General features: G+C 47.1%; 1 protein-coding gene across 1 annotated transcript; it reads right to left on the bottom strand.

The window, feature by feature from the left end:
- Positions 1-18,343: 18,343 nt before the first annotated feature.
- Positions 18,344-20,296, bottom strand: pht1 (phosphate transporter protein1). Its single transcript, NM_001111799.2, has one exon. It carries the CDS (start codon positions 20,069-20,071, stop codon positions 18,452-18,454), a length of 1,620 nt encoding a protein of 539 aa, NP_001105269.2. The 5' UTR covers positions 20,072-20,296; the 3' UTR covers positions 18,344-18,451.
- Positions 20,297-21,852: the final 1,556 nt, after the last annotated feature.

The following is a 21,852-nucleotide window of genomic DNA, read 5'->3' as shown; positions in this document are numbered from 1 at the left end:
CACGTTATGCAACTTCTTTGGGGCCTCTTTGCCGCACTGCACACACTGGATGGCTGCATCAGGTATGGCCACTCCACCGCTGCCTTTGTCTGGTTGTAGCTGCACCGCTGTCAGTCTGCGTGCCACTTTGCTCCGTCCGCAGTCTCCTTCCTCTCCTTTTCAGATGATCACTGATCAGTCCATTGGGGACGGGCTGGGCTTGGGCGTCGCCACCACCGCTCCGTGCGTGTGGTGTTTGGGCTCCTGGTCCATTTCAGTCGCTCAGTGGGCACTCTGGGCCAGTGACAAGAAAATTCCGTGTTTTGGCTTTTCTTCTTCGAGCCGCCTATGGCCTACAATTCTACGGTACTTTTTTTTCTCCACCCCTTTGTGTGGACAAATATCAGTTTTATCCCTGAGGGTCTCACATCTCTATATAAGGAATATGTACACAGTACACTCCTTTATAATAGAGAAGATATAGAGATCACATGTTCAACCCTACATATTGTGTCTCGTTTGTTCTCTCTGTCGTGTTTTTGGTAAGACATGTCTTTCACATCTTCTCGCGCCTAATCTGCTGACGGGAACGAAGGAAATAGATCTGGTGATCCGCAGTAACGTAGTTCTCAACACGTTATCAGCACGTTCTACCTCAACGTTGCTATCAGATCGGATCTGTATCAACTCTCCGTCAAGTCAGCAGATCTTCGGTCTAACTGAACTGTCCTACGCGACAGGTTTTGATTTCCCTCTATGCAATCGACTGGTATGTATTTCTAATAGATTGAATTTGCTGCTCTCATTGAGGATCAGAGAAGAGAATCTCAGACTGTGATTCACAGAGAAAAAACATAAGCTTATTTTCTGGACCTCTCACGAACTCATCGCAACATTCTTCATGCTCCTCATCTTAGGTATCTGTTCTTGACCTGGGGGTGTGAATATAGCAAGGGTGAGCTCACATACGTTCATCGCTCAACAAGTTGTGAGAATAATATGCATGAGCTTATTTACGGTGGGAGCTTATGTGAAGTGTAAGGCTTACCAAAGAGAATAGTTAAGGCCGAGCGTTGCTTTTAATAAGTTGATCAAAATTTTATTATTAGTTACTAAATATAAGTAGATATCATCCCAATTAAATAAGAGATTACAATTAATAATAACTCCCACAATACAATACAAATGATAGATTAAGTTTTAATTTTATAAGTTAATCATGTGAGTGTCTGAGCCACCCTTGACCATGAGCACGACTGATATACCAGTTTTACACCCTACAGAGGATGCACGTCTTTACCCACAAGTCGTGTTACCCATCTGCCATGGGGTCATGAATCTCATACACCTCTACCGAGGAGGCGAGGAAGGGTAGCACTATGAGGCCTTTATAAAGTTTCACTAGCTTCAAAAAACCCGCTTTGGTTTCTGAGAAGGGCGATATAGAAATCCCTCGTCCGAAAAGCTATCGCAACATGATCAACCCGAGAACCTCTCTATACAGGCAGCTCATCTACCGCCCTTTCACTACCGGAATTTGGCTCTTTGCCGAGTACCAAATATTTTGCCGAGTGTTTTTTTTCGGGCACTCGGCAAAGAATCTCTTTGACGAGTGCCACGCAAAAACCCTCGATAAAAGAAAACACTCGGCGAAGAAGCTCTTTGTTGAGTCTTTTTTTCAACACTAGACAAAGACAATTTAAAAATCATATTTTAAAGCAGTAAATTAATTCAAATGAAAAAGTGTTCAACTATAAATTTGTATAACTCATCATGATGTATAATTTATATTTTGAACATTTCTTCATATGACAAAATAAAAATAAATTTATTCATAAAACTTATATCTCTCTCGTAGTTTGTGAAACTACGAGAGAGATGTATAGAATTTGTGTATATTATTAAAACCATCATGTGAGATGAACAAATGACCAAACAACCAAAATAAATTTTGTAGATCTTGAGAAGTTATAGAATTTTGTAGTTGGCAACTTTTTCATTTGAAGTCATATTGTCAACGAAAACTACGTCTGAATTTAAAATTGAATTTTGAAAACGACCTCGAAAGAAAAAACCACCAACATAAAAGTTGTAGGTATTGAAGAGTTATGAAACTTTTTAGTTAACAATATTTTGGTTTAAAATCATCTTGTCATGCAAAACTATGTTTGAATTTTGAAATTTGAATTTTTTAAACTACCTCGGATGGAAAAACCACCAAAATAAAAGTTGTAGATCTTGAAATGTAATGAAACTTTGTAATTGATAACCTTTTGATTTGAAATCATCTTATCATTGAAAAATTCGTATGAAATTTTCAAATTTGAAATTCAAATTTTGTAAATGACCTCGGATGTAGAAACTATCAAAATAGAACTTGTAGATCTCGAAAAGTTATGCAACTTTATAGTTGGTCACATTTTCAAAAGAATTCATTTAGTGCCTTAAATAATCAAATTACTCTCGGTTTGTTATAGTACATGCGGAATGAAAACGTAATATAGACATAATTGTTGTAGTAGTGTAGTGGTATAGAAGGGTATGCGCGAGAGAGAGGTTGCGAAACATGTAAATTTGATTGAAAATAATAGTGAAAAATGATAGAGCAATGTTGGAGAGTTGTTCCTATAATTTTTTAAAAAATGTTTTGCTATTTTTTGGATTTTTTTTCGATTCTTAATTTGCCGAGTGCTTTTCGAAAAGCACTCGGCAAAGTCTTTGTCGAGTGTCCGAAAAAGTACTCGCCAAAGAATCTTTTGCCGATAAAATGTTTTCTGAGTATTCTTTGCTGAGTGTTACACTCGGCAAAGCCTTTGTCGAGTGTTACACTCGGCAAAGCCTTTGTCGAGTGTAAAATGGCCTTTGCCGAGTGTCTTAGACACTCGGCAAAGAACGCGATTCCGATAGTGTTTCCCCTTTCGGGTAAGGTAGTCCTCCACTAGCTTTTCTAATTAGTCAGCCAAGGGCGTCCCATACCACCCTTCTAGTAGCACTGTTTTCCCGGATGGTTCTCCATGTTCCAATTAACACAATAAACTTATCATGAACAATAATAACCAATATTAATAATGGAACATGACCATAATTTAGACATAACGTTAATCCCAAAACTAGGTTGAGCAATAGCAAGCCTACCCAATTGTTCATTTGTTTGCATAGTGTGGGGTAAACAAAACTAGGGTAACCTATTAGGTCCCATCAAGTTAACTTGAGCATGTCACCGTGATTAACATGAACATTATTAGATAAGGAAGAGTGATCACGGGCACAACTTGCCTTTTTGGTGCAACTCCTGGTACTTCTCCGATTTAGTCTTCAGCTAACTCACAACCTCGCTTGTACTCGTAGCAATACATACAAACAAGTAAAAATAATGGATATGGTAATATTACACCAAAGCATAAGAACAAACTGGAAGGGAAATGTGCCTTTGCGCAATTTCTATTATGTTTTGGTGTTTTAGTGTCAAACACTTTTAATTGAGTTCTTAAGTGCTAAATGAAGAAAGAAGTGCAAATCAAAGAGAAGGTATGTTTCTAGACTTAGTAGTTGGTTTTTGTATACTAATGAAGTTATCTAAGTGCTAGAAACAGAGAAAAGAAAGAAATGAATTGGATTGTAAAAGTCTGGCTGCCTACGGCCGAAGACCAGCTCGGCTGGGCACACCGGACTGTCCGGTGGTGCACCGGACAGTGTCTGGTGGTGCACCAGACAGTGTCTAGTGCGCCAGGCTGGACTCCGGTGAACAGGCCGCTCTCGGGAAAGTTTGGCAGCGTACGACTATAATTCACCGGACTGTCCGATGGTGCACCGGACTGTCCGATGGTGCACCGGACTGTCTGGTGAGCCAACGACCACCAGCGCAACGGTCGGCCGCGCAATCTGCGAGCGACACGTGGCCCGCACCAACGGTCGGCAGGGGGCACCAGACAGTGTCCGGTGCGCCAACTGCCACGTCTCTGCAACGGTCGACTTCGCCAGAAAAGGAAGGAGATCGCGCACCAGACATGAACAGTGGCTGTCCGGTGGTGCACCGGACTGTCCGGTGCGCCACCCGTCAGAAGGCAAGAATTGCCTTCTTGTTGGCTTCCAACGGCTCCTATCTGAATTGGAGCTATAAAAGGGACCCCTAGGCGCATGAAGGAGTCACCTAAGAACACTCTAAGCATTCCAAGACTTCTAGTCCTCACTTTCACGCAATCGTTCATCGTTCTTGAGATTGGAGCACTTTTCGAGTTGTAAACTCACCGCGCGTGTTTTGTGTGCTCATCTTCTCACTTGTGTGTGCGTGTTTGAGGTGTGGATTTAATTCTAGTGTGTGTTGCTCTTCCCAACCTTACTCCGTGCTTTCATTGTGATCTTTGTTGTAAGGGTGAGAGACTCCAACTTGTGGAGATTCCTCGCGAACGGGAAAAAGAGAAAAGCAAAGAAAAGTTGTGGTATTCAAGTTGATCATTGGATCACTTGAAAGGGGTTGAGTGCAACCCTCGTCCATTGGGACGCCACAACGTGGAAGTAGGCAAGTGTTACTTGGTCGAACCACGAGATAAAATCGCGTGTCTCTTGTGTTGATCTCTTTGTGATTGTCTTGCCCACAAGAACTTGCTTCGCAACTACTTAGTCGCACAAACATTTCTATAACCAAGTTTTGTGGCTATTAGTTGTTGAATTTTTACAGGATCACCTATTCACCCCCCTCTAGGTGCTCTCAATTGGTATTGGAGTCGTTCTCTTCACGTAAGGGACTAATCGCCCGAAGAGATGGATCCTAAGGGAAAGGGGATGGTGGTCAATGACAAGGAGAAGGAGTCTTTCCTCAACGAGCCTAGAGATGACAAGCCAACCGACTCAGGCTCGAGTCATAAGAAAAGAGATGGAATGAAGAAGAGGCGCATCAAGAAGATCGTCTGCTACGACAGCGATGAATCTTCCTCTTCACCAAGAGACGACAACGACGAGAAAAAGAAACCGGTTAATTCAAATTATTCATTTGATTATTCTCGTATTCCTTTTAATTCCAATGCTCATTTGCTTTCAATTCCTCTTGGTAAACCTCCACACTTTGATGGAGAGGACTACTCTTTTTGGAGTCACAAAATGCGTAGTCATCTATTCTCTCTCCATCCTAGTATTTGGGAGATAGTTGAATATGGAATGCAATTTGATAGTATGGATAACCCAGTGTTTATTAACGAGAAAATTCATAAAAATGCACAAGCTACCACTGTTTTGCTAGCATCTTTGTGCAGGGATGAGTACAACAAAGTGAGCGGCTTGGACAACGCCAAGCAAATCTGGGACACCCTCAAAATACCACATGAGGGAAACGACGCCACCATGATCACCAAAATGGAGTTGGTGGAAGGCGAGCTAGGAAGGTTCGCTATGATCAGGGGAGAGGAGCCAACACAGACGTACAACAGGCTCAAGACCCTGGTCAACAAGATTAGGAGCTATGGGAGCACGAGAAGGACGGACCACGACGTCGTTCGACTTATGCTCAGGCCTTTTACTGTTATTGACCCTCATCTTGTGAACCTCATCCATGAAAATCCCAGGTACACAAAGATGACACCCGAGGAGATACTCGGAAAGTTTGTGAGCGGGCACATGATGGTAAAAGAAGCCCAATATGTAGACAACGCGCTTAATGGTCCATTACCCGTCTACGAGGCTCAACCCGTTGCTCTCAAAGCAACAAGCAGCAGGGAGGCGCTACCAAGCAAGGTGGCACAAGTTGAGGCGGCCGAGCTAAACGAAGATGAGATGGCTCTCATCATCAAGCGCTTCAAGACCGCATTAAAAGGACGCAAGGAGTACCCCAACAAGAATAAAGCAAGGGGAAAGCGTTGCTGCTTCAAATGTGGTAAGACAGGTCATTTTATTGCTAAATGTCCCGATAATGAAAATGATCAGGGGGAAGAAAGACATGGGAAGAAGGAGAAGAAGAAAAGCTATAGGAAGGCTAACGGCGAGGCGCATCTTGGCAAGGAATGGGACTCGGACTGCTCGTCATCCGACTTCGATGATGAAGGACTGGCAGCCTCGGCCTTCAACAAATCTTCTCTCTTCCCCAACGAACGCCACACTTGCCTCATGGCAAAGGAGAAAAAAGTAAGCGTTCGAGAAACCCCTAAGTATACTACTTCAAGCGATGATGATTCTAGTGATGATGAAGTAGATTATTCTAGCTTATTCAAAGGTTTAGATAGAGCAAAGGTAGAAAAGATCAATGAATTGATTGATGCTTTAAATGAAAAGGATAGACTGCTAGAGAGGCAAGAGGACATTTTGTATGAGGAACATGACAAATTCGTTAGTGTTCAAAAGTCTCTTGCCTTAGAGATTAAGAGGAATGAATTACTATCTTCTGAGTTATCCACTTGCAATGAATCTATCTCTAATTTAAAGACTTTGAATGATAATTTAAGTGCTAAGCTAGAGGTAGCTAATAAATCAAGTTCATGTGTAGAACATGTTATAATTTGCAATAGATGCAAGGATTTTGATATCAATGCTTGTGATGAACATCTTGCTTCTATTGCTAAATTAAATGATGAGGTGGCAAGTCTTAATGCTCAACTTAAGACTTGCAAGGTTGATTTTGATAAGCTAAAATTTGCTAGGGATGCCTACACTATTGGTAAACACCCCTCAATTAAGGATGAACTTGGCTTTCAAAAGGAAGCCAAGAACTTAACAATCCAAAGGGCTCCCATTTCCAACAAAGAGTAAGGGAAGGCCCCTATGGCTAGTAGCGTTCAAAAGAATCATGCTTTCATGTATAATAGGAAAATTGCTAGTCATAATAGGAGATATGATTATGATGCTTATGATTCACATGCTATGTTCGTTTCAAGTTCTAATTTTAATGGTAGGCCTAGGAGAAATTTTGTGTCTCGTGCTCCTAGGAAAATGTGTAATAAACCTACTACTATCTTTCATGCCTGCAACACTACATTTGTACTCTCATGTAAAAATGAAAAAGTGGTTGCTAGAAAATTGGGATCCAAATGCAAGGGAGATAAGACTTGTATTTGGGTTCCAAAGGCTATTGTGACTAACCTTTTAGGACCCAACAAGAGTTGGGTACCTAAAACCCAAGCCTAATTTGCCTTGCAGGTTTATGCATCCGGGGGCTCAAGCTGGATTATCGACAGCGGATGCACAAACCACATGACGGGGGAGAAGAAGATGTTCACCTCCTACGTCAAGAACAAGGATTCCCAGGATACACTTATATTTGGAGATGGGAATCAAGGCAAGGTCAAAGGTTTGGAAAAGATAGCCATCACAAACGAGCACTCTATTTTCAATGTATTTTTAGTAGAGTAGCTAGGCTATAATCTCCTGTCTGTAAGTCAATTGTGCCACATGGGCTACAATTGTTTATTTACAAATGTTGATGTATCTGTCTTTAGAAGGAGTGATGGTTCATTAGCGTTTAAGGGTATACTAGATGGCAAACTCTACTTAGTTGATTTTTCGAAAGAGGAGGCCGATCTAGATGCATGCTTAATCGCAAAGACTAGTATGAGCTGGCTGTGGCATCACCGTCTAGCACATGTTGGGATGAAGAACCTTCACAAACTTCTAAAGGGAGAGCATGTGTTAGGACTAACCAATGTATGCTTCGAAAAAGATACACCTTGTATAGCTTGTCAAACAGGGAAACAGGTGGGAAGCACTCATCACAACAAGAATGTGATGACTACATCAAGACCACTGGAGCTTCTCCACATGGACCTCTTCGGACCCGTCTCGCTTACCTTAGCATCGGGGGAAGTAAGTATGGTTTAGTGATTGTTGATGATTTTTCCCGCTTCACTTGGGTATTCTTCTTGCAGGATAAATCAGAAACCCAAGGAACCCTTAAGCGCTTTCTAAGGGGTGCTCAAAACGAATTTGAGCTCAAGGTGAAAAAGATAAGAAGCGACAACGGGTCCGAGTTCAAAAATCTGCAAGTGGAGGAGTACCTTGAGGAGGAAGGCATCAAGCACGAGTTCTCCGCTCCCTACACACCACAGCAAAATGGTGTGGTAGAGAGGAAGAACAGGACGCTTATCGACATGGCAAGGACGATGCTTGAAAGGGAATTAGGCTTACACCTATTTCCTAATTGATTTTGGTGGTTGAATTTCCCAACACAAATAATTGGACTAACTAGTTTGCTCTAGTCTATAAGTTCTACAGGTGTCAAAGGTTAACAAAAAGCCAATAAAAAGACCAAGAAATGGGTTCAAACAAGAGAGCAAGGGACAACCGAAGTGTGCCCTGGTCTGGCGCACCGGACTGTCCGGTGTGCCACCGGATAGTGTCCGATGCACCACCGGACAATGTCCGGTGCACCAGGGAACTTCAAGCTGAACTCCACACCTTCGGGAATTCTCAGAGGCGCTCCGCTATAATTCACCGGACTGTCCGGTGTACCACCGGACAGTGTCCGGTGCCCCACTGGAGAGAGACTCTGAACTCGCCAGCTTCGGGAATCCGCTCCGCTAAAATTCACCGGACTGTCCGGTGAGTCACCGGACAGTGTCCGGTGTGACAGCGGAGCAACGACTACTTCGCGCGCAACGGTCGACTGCAACACATTAAATGCGCGCCTGCGCGCGCAAAGGAGCAGAGCACGCGCGGGTGGCACACCGGACAGCCAGGCGGGCCCACAAGTCAGAGCTCCAACGGTCGGAACCCAACGGCCAGGTGACGTGGCTGGCGCACCGGACTGTCCGGTGCGCCCATCGACAGCAGCCTCCACCAACGGTCAAGTTTGGTGGTTGGGGCAAGTTTGGATGACTTGGATGACTTTGTGTGCGCCCGTCGACAGCAGCCTCCACCAACTTGGATGACTTTGTGTCGACAGCAGCCTCCACCAATGCTATAGTTCTTTTGAGCTCTTGCGCTTGGATTGCTTCCTTCTTTCATTCTTTCTTGCGAACAACTCAATTGTAACCAAGGCAAGAGACACCAATTGTGTGGTGGTCCTTGCGGGGAAGTTTGTTCCCGTTTGATTGAGAAGAGAAGCTCACTCGGTCCGAGGGACCGTTTGAGAGAGGGAAAGGGTTGAAAGAGACCCGGTCTTTGTGACCACCTCAACGGGGAGTAGGTTTGCAAGAACCGAACCTCGGTAAAACAAATCATTGTGTCTTGCTCTTTATTCGCTCACGATTTGTTTTGCGTCCTCTCTCTCGGACTCGTTTATATTTCTAACGCTAACCCGGCTTGTAGTTGTGATTAAGTTTGTAAATTTCAGATTCGCCCTATTCACCCCCCTCTAGGCGACTTTCAATGCTTGGAGAGTTCAAGACGCCTGAGCGGTTTTGGTCGAAAGCTGTGAACACAGCTTGCCACGCCATAAACCGGCTCTACCTTCATCGCCTCCTCAAGAAGACCTCGTATGAACTTCTTACCGGTAACAAACCCAATGTCTCATACTTTCGTGTATTTGGGAGCAAATGTTACATTCTAGTGAAGAAAGGCAGAAATTCTAAATTTGCTCCCAAAGCTGTAGAAGGGTTTTTACTAGGTTATGACTCAAATACAAAGGCATATAGAGTCTTCAACAAATCATCGGGTTTGGTTGAAGTTTCTAGCGACGTTGTATTTGATGAGACTAATGGCTCTCCAAGAGAGCAAGTTGATCTTGATGTTATAGATGAAGATGATGTTCTGACGGTCGCAATACGCACCATGGCAATTGGAGATGTGCGACCACAGGAACAATAGGAGCAAGATCAACCTTCTTCCTCAACGATGGTGCACCCCCCAACTCAAGATGATGAACAGGTTCATCAAGAGGCGTGTAATCAAGGGGGAGCACAAGAAGAACAAGTTATGGAGGAAGAAGCACCACCAGCCCCTCCAACTCAAGTCCGAGCGACGATCCAACGGAATAACCCCGTTGACCAGATTCTGGGTGACATAAGCAAGGGAGTAACTACTCGCTCAAGATTAGCTAACTTTTGTGAGCATTACTCGTGTGTCTCTTCTATTGAGCCTTTCAGGGTGGAAGAGGCCTTGCAAGATCCGGACTAGGTGTTGGCCATGCAGGAAGAGCTCAACAACTTCAAGCGAAATAAAGTTTGGAGCCTGGTGCCTTGTCCAAAGTAAAACGGTGTGGGAACCAAGTGGGTGTTCCGCAACAAGCAAGACGAGCACGGGGTGGTGACAAGAAACAAAGCTCAACTTGTGGCAAAAGGTTATGCCCAAGTCGCAGGTTTGGATTTTGAGGAGACTTTTGCTCCTGTGGCTAGGCTAGAGTCTATTCGCATTTTGTTAGCCTATGCCGCTCACCATTCATTTAGGTTGTTTCAAATGGACGTGAAGAGTGCTTTCCTCAACGGTCCAATCAAGGAGGAGGTGTACGTGGAACAACCCCCTGGCTTTGAGGATGACAGGTATCCCGACCACGTTTTTAAGCTCTCTAAGGCGCGCAATGGACTTAAGCAAGCCCCAAGAGCATGGTATGAATGCCTTAGAGATTTCTTAATTGCTAATGCTTTCAAGGTTGGGAAAGCCGATCCCACTCTTTTCACTAAGACTTGTGACAGTGACCTTTTTGTGTGCCAAATTTATGTCGATGACATAATATTTGGTTCTACTAATCAAAAGTCTTGTGAGGAGTTTAGCAGGGTGATGACACAAGAATTTTGAGATGTCGATGATGGGCGAGTTGACATACTTTCTTGGGTTCCATGTGAGACAACTCAAGGATGGCACATTCCTCTCCCAAACGAAGTACACTCAGGATCTTCTCAAGAGGTTTGGGATGAAGGACGCCAAGCCCGCGAAGATGCCGATGGGAACCGACGGGCATGTCGACCTCAACAAAGGAGGTAAGTCCGTTGATCAAAAGGCATACCGGTCTATGATAGGATCTTTGCTTTATTTATGTGCTAGTAGACCGGATATTATGCTTAGCGTATGCATGTGTGCTAGATTTCAATCCGATCCAATGGAGTGTCACCTTGTTGCCGTTAAGCGAATTCTTAGATATTTAGTTGCTACACCTTGCTTCGGGATCTGGTATCCAAAGGGGTCTACCTTTGACTTGATTGGATACTCAGACTTCGATTATGCTGGATGCAAGGTTGATAAGAAGAGTACATCAGGGACGTGCCAATTCCTAGGAAGGTCCCTGGTGTCCTGGAGTTCTAAGAAACAAACTTCTGTTGCCCTATCCACCGCTGAGGCCGAGTATGTTGCCGCAGGACAGTGTTGCGCGCAACTACTTTGGATGAGGCAAACCCTCCGGGACTTTGGCTACAATCTGAGCAAAGTCCCACTCCTATGTGACAATGAGAGTGCAATCTGCATGGCAGATAATCTTGTTGAACACAGCCGCACTAAGCACATAAACATCCGATATCACTTTTTGAGGGACCACCAGCAAAAGGGAGATATCGAAGTGTTCTATATTAGCACCGAGAACCAGCTAGCCGATATCTTTACCAAGCCTTTAGATGAGAAAACCTTTTGCAGGCTGCGTAGTGAGCTAAATGTCTTAGATTCGCGTAACTTGGATTGATCTATAGCATACATGTGTTTTATGCCTTTGATCATGTTACTTTATGCATTTATGAGATTTGTTGTTTATTTATGGTGCTCAAGTTGTGCAAGGGATCCCCGGACCTCACAAGTCCATGTGTGAGTGATGCACATATTTAGGGGGAGAAGTGCTACAACTTGACCCTTTGAGACTAACATTTGTGTTTGAGTTTACTTAATGTAGTCTCAAAGGTGCATTGAAAGGGAAAAGGTGAACTTGGACCATGCAAAGACTTCCACTGCACTCTGGTATTAGTGTACTCACCTCCAAGTTCATTCTTATGCTCTTATTGCCTTTTTGCTCTTAATTGACATTTTTGGTGAGGCAATGGGGTTAAAGGGCCAAGAATGATCCCGTTTTGGTGCTTAATGCCAAAGGGGGAGAAATTAAGGCCAAAGCAAATGGATCAGCTACTACTTGAGAATTTTGAAAATAGTAGAGTTAGAATTTTTGATTTGTCCAAAATACTCTTATTGCAAAATTTGGTCTCTTGTGGGGAGAATATATGATTATGGGAAAAAGGGGGAGTTTTTGACACTCGATCAATTTTTCAATTGAAATATCTCTCTTTGTGCCTAAACATGTGTGTTTGACTTAGAGATAGGAAAATGAATTTGATTTGCAAAAACAAACCAAGTGGTGGCAAAAGACGATCCAAATATGTCAAATCTTGTCAAAGACAAATTTGTTCTCAATTGCATTGATATTACGCTTCTTTTGGTTGCTTTTAGATGTGTTGGCATAAATCACCAAAAAGGGGGAGATTGAAAGAGAAATGTGCCTTTGGGCAATTTCTATTATGTTTTGGTGTTTAAGTGTCCAACACGTTTAATTGAGTTCTTAAGTGCTAAATGAAGAAAGAAGTGCAAATCAAAGAGAAGGTATATTTCTAGACTTAGTAGTTGGTTTTTGTATACTAATGAAGTTATCTAAGTGCTAGAAACAGAGAAAAGAAAGAAATGAATTGGATTGCAAAAGTCTGGCTGCCTACAGCCGAAGACCAGCTCGGTTGGGCACACCGGACTGTCTGGTGGTGCACCGGACAGTGTCTGGTGCGCCAGGCTAGACTCCGGTGAACAGGCCGCTCTCGAGAAAGTTTGGCGGCGTACGACTATAATTCACTGGACTGTCCGGTGAGCCAACAGCCGCCAGCACAACGGTCGGCCACGCAATCCACGGGCGACGCGTGGCCCGCGCCAACGGTCGGCAGGAGGCACCGGACAGTCCGGTGTGCACCGGACAGTGTCCTGTGCGCCAAATGCCACGTCTCTGCAACGGTCGACTTCGCCAGAAAAGGAAGGAGATCGCGCACCGGACATGAACAGTGGTTGTCCGGTGGTGCACCGGACTGTCCGGTGCGCCACTCGACAGAATGCAAGAATTGCCTTCCTTGTTGGCTTCCAACGGCTTCTAGCTGCCTTGAGGCTATAAAAGGGACCCCTAGACACATGGAGGAGTCACCTAAGCACACTCTAAGCATTCCAAGACTTCTAGTCCTCACTTTCACGCAATCGTTCATCGTTCTTGAGATTGGAGCACTTTTCGAGTTGTAAACTCCCCGCGCGTGTTTTGTGTGCTCATCTTCTCACTTGTGTGTGCGTGTTTGAGGTGTGGATTTAATTCTAGTGTGTGTTGCTCTTCCCAACCTTACTCTGCGCTTTCATTGTGATCTTTGTTGTAAGGGTGAGGGACTCCAACTTGTGGAGATTCCTCGCGAACGGGAAAAAGGGAAAAGCAAAGAAAAGTCGTGTTATTCAAGTTGATCATTGGATCACTTGAAAGGGGTTGAGTGCAACCCTCGTCCATTGGGACGCCACAACGTGGAAGTAGGCAAGTGTTACTTGGCCGAACCACGGGATAAAATCGCGTGTCTCTTGTGTTGATCTCTTTGTGATTGTCTTGCCCACAAGAACTTGCTTCGCAACTACTTAGTCGCACTAACATTTCTATAACCAAGTTTTGTGGTTATTAGTTGTTGAAATTTTACAGGATCACCTATTCACCCCCCCTCTAGGTGCTCTCACAAACATCGTACGAATATTCTACACGCCGCTACGACATTGTAGGTTTGAGAATCACTAAAATCGGAGTTACGCCTAAAAGATATGGTTTTTGAAAGATTTTCATGATTAAATAATTAATACTAGGTCTTAGATTAATTTTATAAATCATGTGATAAAGATAATCTAAGAAATAATTAATTCAATTTTAACTTAAATTATAACTTACTTAGAGACCATCTGCTAGTCAAATTATATTTATAGTCAGATTACTTTGATAAAAAGATTACTCTACTATATATAAGGTAACTAAATATCTAACTATAAAAATATGTGATATGATAAAATAATGTTCGTCACAGTGTAGTAAATGTTATTATGAATATAACACAATTTGAACGGGTCAAATTGGAGTTAAAGCATGTTAGTTATATATAAAGCAAGTTTTAGGGTTCATTATATATTAAAACAATGGCTCTAGGGATCATTTTGCAATTTGTAGGGACTAGTTTGCAATTTTAAGAGTTAAATTCGAGGGCTTCGGTATGAATACGGGTTCATATGTACTATCCCGAGGGTCTCTTTTGCAAGGAGTCATGGCCGAAGGGGTATTGGCGATCGTGAGCCGATGGATTAGAGTTACACGACCAGGATTATATCAAACCGAAGCGTGAACCTGTGCTAGATTTGATACCGTCGGATTTGGAATCAACGTCTGAGATATGACCACGCGACCCACTAATCTAGACCACTCGAACCTGATCGCACGACCTGGATTAAAATAACCGAAGAGGTATTGTACCATCCAATCCAGGACGTCCCCATCGAATCGGACGACACTGGGCTATCCCCCTACCCACAACGCCGAACAGGGTGGCACCACCCCTGCACGTGGCCAAGGTCCGCCGGTGAGGAGCGATTTGGCGCTAGGAGGCTTGTTTCGAATTCTAACGGATGTTGCACAATATTGGCAGCACAGGAAGGTTGGCCCATGATGGCATGTGTTACGCGGTGAGCACTTGCTCCGACGAGCAATTGCATGCTATCCTATCGTTGGCGCCACCGGGTGAGGGCATGGGAGCCCTCCACGCGATCCGAAGAGCATTTCTGTTTGGTCTCCAAGGCCAAAATGGTGGCCCAGGCAGCGGTAGACTGTGGCGGACCCGAGCCACATTGAGCTTGGCGATGGTGGGGGGGACTGATCTCTTGGTGCTTTGGCTTGGTACGGTATGGACGAGGGGTTGGTGCGGCTCTGGCATTTATGCATCGGGGACAAGAGATCCGCACGGAGATCACGCAGGATCCAACGGAACTCGAGTTTGTTACAAGCGCCGCATGGGGTTGTTGTGAGGAAGAAGGTAGGCCTGACAAGCCAACCCTACGTGTAAGTGAGAGATCCGGTCTGTGTAGAGGACCCACACGCTAGTGACTACACGCCTGCAAGCATGTTGCCTGTACGGGATCACGAGGCTGACGTGTCAGGCTCGCATGTTGGCACCTAGGCAGGCGTGGGCGTGCTAGCGGGCTGAGCAAGGGAGAGTGGTCCGGCGGTGTCAGATGGGATGGGCCATGGGGTAAGAGAGTGGGCCGAGGACAGAGGAGATTCGGTCCAGGTAAGTATAGGTGAGCCTTTTCCTTCTCCTTATTTTATTTACTAAGTTGGATTCAAACTTCAAATTCACGTTTGGGTTTAAATGCGCAAGCAAAAGTTCGGTTTGAGTTTAAATTCAGGTTTGAGTTTAAATTTACAAGCATACCTTCGGCTCCTTGACAGAGGGAGGTGCGAAGGTTCTTCGAAGGCTAAGCGACACGAAGCTATGGCCCTTGGAAAATGTACTTTATGCAAAACAATAATCATCTATTTATAGGGGAGATGAATCGTCTTGTACAGATTTACAATAATGCCCATCGAGTTTTTATACACACTGCTTACAAACGGTATTAGGGAAATAGTGTATTTTCTCTATCCTTCGGTTATGCACACTTCGGCCATCATTGTATAGCAGCTTCCCCTTTAGGTTGTGTCCGAAGTTGTTGACTTCGGCTGTTTTCGTTGTCGATTGCGCACAGACGAAGCTTTTCTCCTCATAGCTTCGGGCAGCTTCGCTCAACCCTCATCGAACGCCCGAGATAGTCGAAGACATGCTTCGTGTGTCTTTCTTTGTAGTCCTAAAACACACTTAATTATGAAATACAAATATTTTGAGGACCTTTGGCAATTTAGGCCCCCAACAATCTCTACTATATTAAATCACTAGTTTCAACGGTAATTCCGCATCATATTTTTTTTACAAATAGCCTCTCACATCTATTTCAAATTAACCCGCCCTTCAACCAACCTCCACGTCCTAAACCACACCTCCGCATATCGATGTCCAAACGGCGGCCCGGCACGGGCCCGCTAGGCCCGACGCCCGCGGGCCGCAGCTCTGGCCCAGGCACGGCACATCGTCATGCTGACTGTGCCGAGTCAGCCTGTTAGCCTGTCGGGCCATTTGGTTAAATCAACATAAAATGTTAAAAAAAACAGTGCAGGAGGTGGGGGGTTTGAACCCACACCCTGATGGAAGAAGGGCAAGAGACCCTGGGTGAAGTCATCTAACCAGTAGAACATCATGCTAAGGTGTTTTAATTATTGAATATAAATTGTACATATGTATATACGATTTTTGGTAAAATAAAAAAACGTGTCGGGTCGGGCCAGCACCACGGACCGAGGCTATGGCCCAAGCACCGCACGGCGCTCGTGCTGGCCTGGCCCAGGCACTATTAAATGGGTTGTGCCTCTGGACGACCCACCAGACATGGCCTATTTGGTCATCTATACCTCCACACGATAATGATGATCCTCGCCTAAGTTGTCGCCACCTCGTTCGCCATCCTGCTTCTTTTCTCTCTCCCCTCGTGTCTCTGCCTCCACGCCACTCCATTCTTGGCAGAGGGTGTGTGAGCAGGTGCCTCCTTCCCATATTTGTCCAACACCAGCCCCGACACCGACCCATGCAGTGACTATTGCACGTCCACGTGGACATTTCACAACATGCACGCTCCATTGTTTTCGCAGTCATCGAACGTCACGTTCGTCTTCCCGGCCTTCGCCCTATTCTTCCTCCCCAACCTGCTGCCCTCGCCCACGATCGCATCCGCGAGCCGACCGACGCTCGTCGACGCAGGTACGGGGCTATTCATTCTTGCTCCTGGCCTTTCTCCGTGCGTGCCGCCGAGGAGGACACAGTGGCGCCTGCCACACTTAGGTTATCTCGGCGATGAGGAGTCCATGTCTCAGATATTGGACAACCAAGGCCCGTAGCGCGGCAGCAGTCGACATATGCTATGTAGTTGGTGGTGGTGTTGTGTCGTCTCGGCGGGTCCATGATTGGGAAGGCACTTGCATTCTTTCGCCCTTCTCGGACTGACGTCTCGTGCGGGTGCCTATCGGTTTCTTGCTGCTCCGGCTAGGCTTCTTTCTCCGCTTGCGTGCTCTCTCCCTATATGTATCTAGCGGTATACTAACTATATTGCCTCCAGATGCGCAGGTCTTCGTCGTGTCCTTCTCCAGCAACAAACATGTATGTCTGCCTCTTCCCTTCCCTTCCTACTATACGAAACCTTGGAAGTGGGGGAGGCGAAAGATGGGAGTCCCTGATTTGCTGCCTATGATACCAGTGCGTTCATAAAAAATATTATGTGGAGAGCGGATGCAATCAATAAAAAACATGAGATTTTTTTGGTGGATAATTTACGTGGGTATTATTGTAAGCCGTCGCAACTTGCAACATACGGTCAATCGACTAGTATACTTTATGTATGACTTTGATTTTTTTTATTTTCGCTGATTTTTTTTATTTTTGTAAAAGTTTAAAATAAGATGACTGTTTGATAGGAAAAGTCAAACGAATTATAAATTGAAATGGAGAGAGTAGTTGTTTAAAGGGATTTGTTTATTATTATTATAGAATAGAGCTGAAACATGTATTTGCTTCGGCCTGAGCCCGTGCACACCACGGTTAGGGCGTTAGGCTCGATGGCAACGCACATGCGTGTGCCTATGACACGTTATTTGTCTGTTTCAATTTAACAATAGATGTACATACTTGTCATCTACTTAAGCAGAGTTAAACTTTGATCAAACTCTGATACGTGACCAAAACCTTATTTCACCTAATATCTAATTTTATCATTAAATATTATTTGATTTTAAGTTAATAAAATTGGGCTGAGCCCAACTAAAATCCAGCGTGCTATTGTCAAGCTTGAACTCTTTTAGCAAGTTATTTGTTGGCAGGCCAATACTGATAACGTGCCATAGGCCACATGTCGCCGAAAATAAATTATTTTTATAAAATATAGCTTATTTTCGTCAGCTTCTGTGACGGAAAAATGATCTCGTATCCTGTAGCGTGAGCACATGTAGCAAGTAAATAATGTATAGGGTGTGGGTCAATGGGCAGCCCATGTAGGCATGACTCCATTCTGTGAGCTATGGCTACATGTACACAATGAGGGCACAACCTACATCGATATGTTGTATATTTGTGGACTAGATGTTGCAATAATGGATCATGTCTTCTAGAACTAAATTAAGAATTGAATTTAAACTAGTGAGTTAGGATTTAGATTATTTGCTGGAGTAGTGGAGTTGCTAAACGCGCGTAACCGATTATATATGGTTGGATATACGAGTGTAAAGTTCACCTAGCTACTTTCCCGCCTATTTATTATCACACGTGGACCTCTACCAGACTGCCACATGCGATGCGATTCACCTGCTCTACCAGACTATCACACACGTACTACGTATGCGAACGACTTGTGCACATCAAAACACAGCCAGGGTTGACTTTAACGTGGAAAAAAACAATTGAGGACATGATAGCCCACCATGTGCAGTGCAGGAAGGAACACGCGTCGATCGATCGATTCTCTACACCATCTGGGTCTCCGACGGCCGCACCGCACGGGCGCCGACGGGCTCCTCCTCTGAGTCTTCAGCCTCACCGGACATCTCCTCGAGCGACTTGCCCTTGGACTCCGGCACGAGGAACGTGAGGACGAAGCCGAGCATGTTGCTGGCGGCGAGGACGAAGAGCGAGTTGCGCACGCCGATGCCCGCGGGGTAGCCGGCGTCCGTCTTGCTCCTGTCCTGGTTCTGCGCCGCGTACAGGAAGCCGAACGCGCCGATGATGGCCCCGGCCTTCCCCGAGGCGGCGGAGATGCCGTGGCAGGTGGAGCGCAGGCGCGCCGGGAAGATCTCGGCGGGCACGATGAAGGTGGTGCTGTTGGGCCCGAAGTTGGCGAAGAAGAAGGTGAAGGCGTACATGACGACGAAGCCGATGTGGTTGCCCGGCGTGGTCCAGTGGTGGTAGGGGATGGCGAGGCCGAGCATGAAGACGGTCATCATGAAGAAGCCCAGCAGCTGTATGGCGAAGCGGCCGACGACGTCGATGAGCGCGACGGTGAACCAGTAGCCCGGGACTGTGCCGCAGAGCGCGATGAGGGTCTGCGCGCGGGAGATGCGGTACACCTCCTCCAGCGCGCTCATGGTGTTGGCCTTGGGGATCCAGTTGATGCTGGTGAAGATGTCCTTCTGGAACAGGTTCTGGCTGTAGAAGGCGATGTCGAGCAGGAACCAGGTGGTGGCGGTGCCGACGAGGTGGAGGCCGTGGCGGCGCGCGAACTCCCTGGAGAAGAGGCCGAAGCTGTTGGCGCCCTCGGCGGCGTCCAGCTTCTCCTGCTCGTCCACGATCTCCGTGTGCAGCACCTTGGACATGTCGGCGGCGGCCTGCTTGGCGTTCTTGGCCACCAGCGCCGTGTACCGCGCCGTCTCGGGCATCTTCATCCGCCAGTAGTAGGTGAGCAGCGCCGGCGCGGCGCCGAGCATGACGATGACCCGCCACACGATGTCGGCCTGCGGCACGGTGGAGGTGAAGTGGTCGTCCCTGTACGCCGGGGACGGGTACGCCGCGCGGAAGGCGGCGGAGATGACGAGCGTGACGATGCCGCCGGCGAGGATGCCGAAGCCCTGCATGGCGAAGACGGCGGCGATGAAGGCGCCGCGGGTCCTCTTGTTGGCGTACTCGGACATGATGGTGGCCGACAGCGGGTAGTCGCCGCCGATGCCGAAGCCGAGCCAGAAGCGGAAGAAGCAGAGCGTGGCCATGACCCCCGTGGGGGTGTGGCCGAACGAGAGGCCCGACGCGACGGAGCAGATGACCATGACCATGAGCGTCATCCCGTACACGCTCTTGCGCCCCAGCTTGTCGCCCAGCCAGCCGAAGAAGAGCTGCCCCGCCAGCGTGCCGCAGAAGGCCACGCCGTTGACCGCCGCCGCGACGTTGGGCGGCAGCGACCCGGGGCTGTCCTTGCTGGTGTCCGTGTAGTAGATGCGGCCCAGCAGCTTGGTGACGAGGGAGATGCAGAAGAGGTCGTAGGCGTCCGTGAAGAAGCCCATGCCGGCGACGATGATGGCCGTGAAGTGGTACCACTGCGTCTTCGCCGCGTCCAGCGCGCTCAGCACCTGCAGGCCGTCTCCCCCGCGCGCCATGGCGGATGTTAGCTACCTAGCTAGCTGCCCTGCGATGCGACGACCAGAGAAGGGTGTTCTTCGGGACCAGGCCTGCCTAGCTTGATGCTTGGGGACAGTGGTGGTGGCTGAACAACGGGTATATGTAGCTCAGTGCCAGATGCTGCTCGGTCCACGGATCCTTGGCGGAATATTTTGCTCTGCTTGTGGGTTGCGGCTGGCCGCTGGCGCCCGGCGACGACTGCGATGACCGAAGACGCGCACGCGCTTGCTCAAGTAGTCAAGCAAGTATTTTGGTTTTGTTTTATTTACGTCGATTCCTCTCGTCGGAATCGAAATTGAAACAGGGGGAGGCGAGGGGGGATCATCACCCAAGAGATTGAGTTCACTCTGTCCGTTCGTGACGTCATCTAACGGACCACTTATCTTTTCGCCATTTTTCCGCCCGCCTTGGCAGGTTCCGTTTCGTCATGACCGGGGAGCATCGGGTCCGCGGTCCGCCTCTTGCCGCCATTTCGGAGAAACTTGGCTGCTGACAGGGACGCGACGAGTGTGAGGTGCGAATATACATGTCCAAACGGGTCGGGCCTAACGGGTAGCCCGAAGCACGGCACGGGTTAGGCCCGACCCGTACCCGGCACGGCACGGAAGGCGACGGGCTCGGGCCGGCCCGGCACGACACCCGGGCCGTGCTTGGGCCTGAGTCGGGGCACGTCGGGCGGAGCCCGAGCACGGCCCGTTTAAGCTTACGGCCCGTTCCAAGCCCGGCTCACATCAAAATATCCCTCCCCGACTCCCCCGTCCGCCGCACGCGCACACATTCCAGTCTTCCACATTTTCGTCTCCTCTCTCGCCCTCGCGACCTCGCCCTCTCCGTCTCCGTCACACTCGCGGACTCGCCCTCTCTGGATCTCCTTCGTGGAGTGGCTTCGTGGATCCGTGCTTTGCGCTCGTCGGCCGTCGACTGTCGTGTTCCTCTTGCTCCGGTGAGCCGACATAGCCCCTGCCCCCTGTCTGTAAGTTCGACTACTTCTCGGCTTCTCCTAACCCTAAACCTAAACTGGTGAGTGGTGGTCGTCGGTGACTTTTCGGTGCTCTTGCTCTTCCGATTTGTTCTTAGATCTCTTGTTTCCTCTCGCCTTCTCCGTCTCGCTTCTTCGCTTAGGGTTTAGGGTTTGTGCCTCCCTGATTCTGTGCGACTGTGCGTGCCTCTCCGGCTCTCCGTCTCGCTTCTTTGTTCTAATCTGCTCTGCCTACACTCGTCCAATCCTCCTTGACCTCAAGCAACATCAGCTCTGCCCCTCTGGTTGCCCCTCGTCGACGACTCCGGTGCTCCGGCCACTCAGGTGAAGTTCTATTTTCCTAGATCTACTACCTTTGTGCTCTTGATTTTGATATTTTGTATTTTATTTATACGATTTGAAGGTCGTTGAGGAACCGGTGACGTCGTTGAGGAGACGGTCAAGTATCCCTCCATCTCCATGGATCTTGATCAGGACGCCGAGGCGGCGGAGCGTGAGCTTGAGGATCACAACGAGCGTTTGGATGAGTTGGCCTTGTTTGGGATTGGCACTGCCACTGGCAGCAATGTTGATCCCGTAGATGTTGATGCGGCGCCTGTGACTGCCTCCTCGAGCCCCACTGCCACTGGTGGTAGCACTGCCCGTGACAACCGGCCGAGAAAGAGGCTAGCGACATCTAGGGTTTGGGCTGACTTCGAGGAAGTAACTGGGCTCGACGACAAAGGTAAGAAGGTAAGGATCTCTGCTATTTGCAAACACTGCAAATGTACCTTGTCTGCT

The sequence above is a fragment of the Zea mays genome, chromosome 5, assembly GCF_902167145.1.
Source record: "Zea mays cultivar B73 chromosome 5, Zm-B73-REFERENCE-NAM-5.0, whole genome shotgun sequence".
Classification (NCBI taxonomy): Eukaryota; Viridiplantae; Streptophyta; class Magnoliopsida; order Poales; family Poaceae; genus Zea; species Zea mays.
This window is presented reverse-complemented; position numbering and strand designations above follow the sequence as displayed.

What these genes read in the sequence shown, in the direction of transcription:
- pht1 (NM_001111799.2), bottom strand. Translation starts at nt 20,071, where the DNA reads ATGGCGCGCGGGGGAGACGGCCTGCAGGTGCTGAGCGCGCTGGACGCG.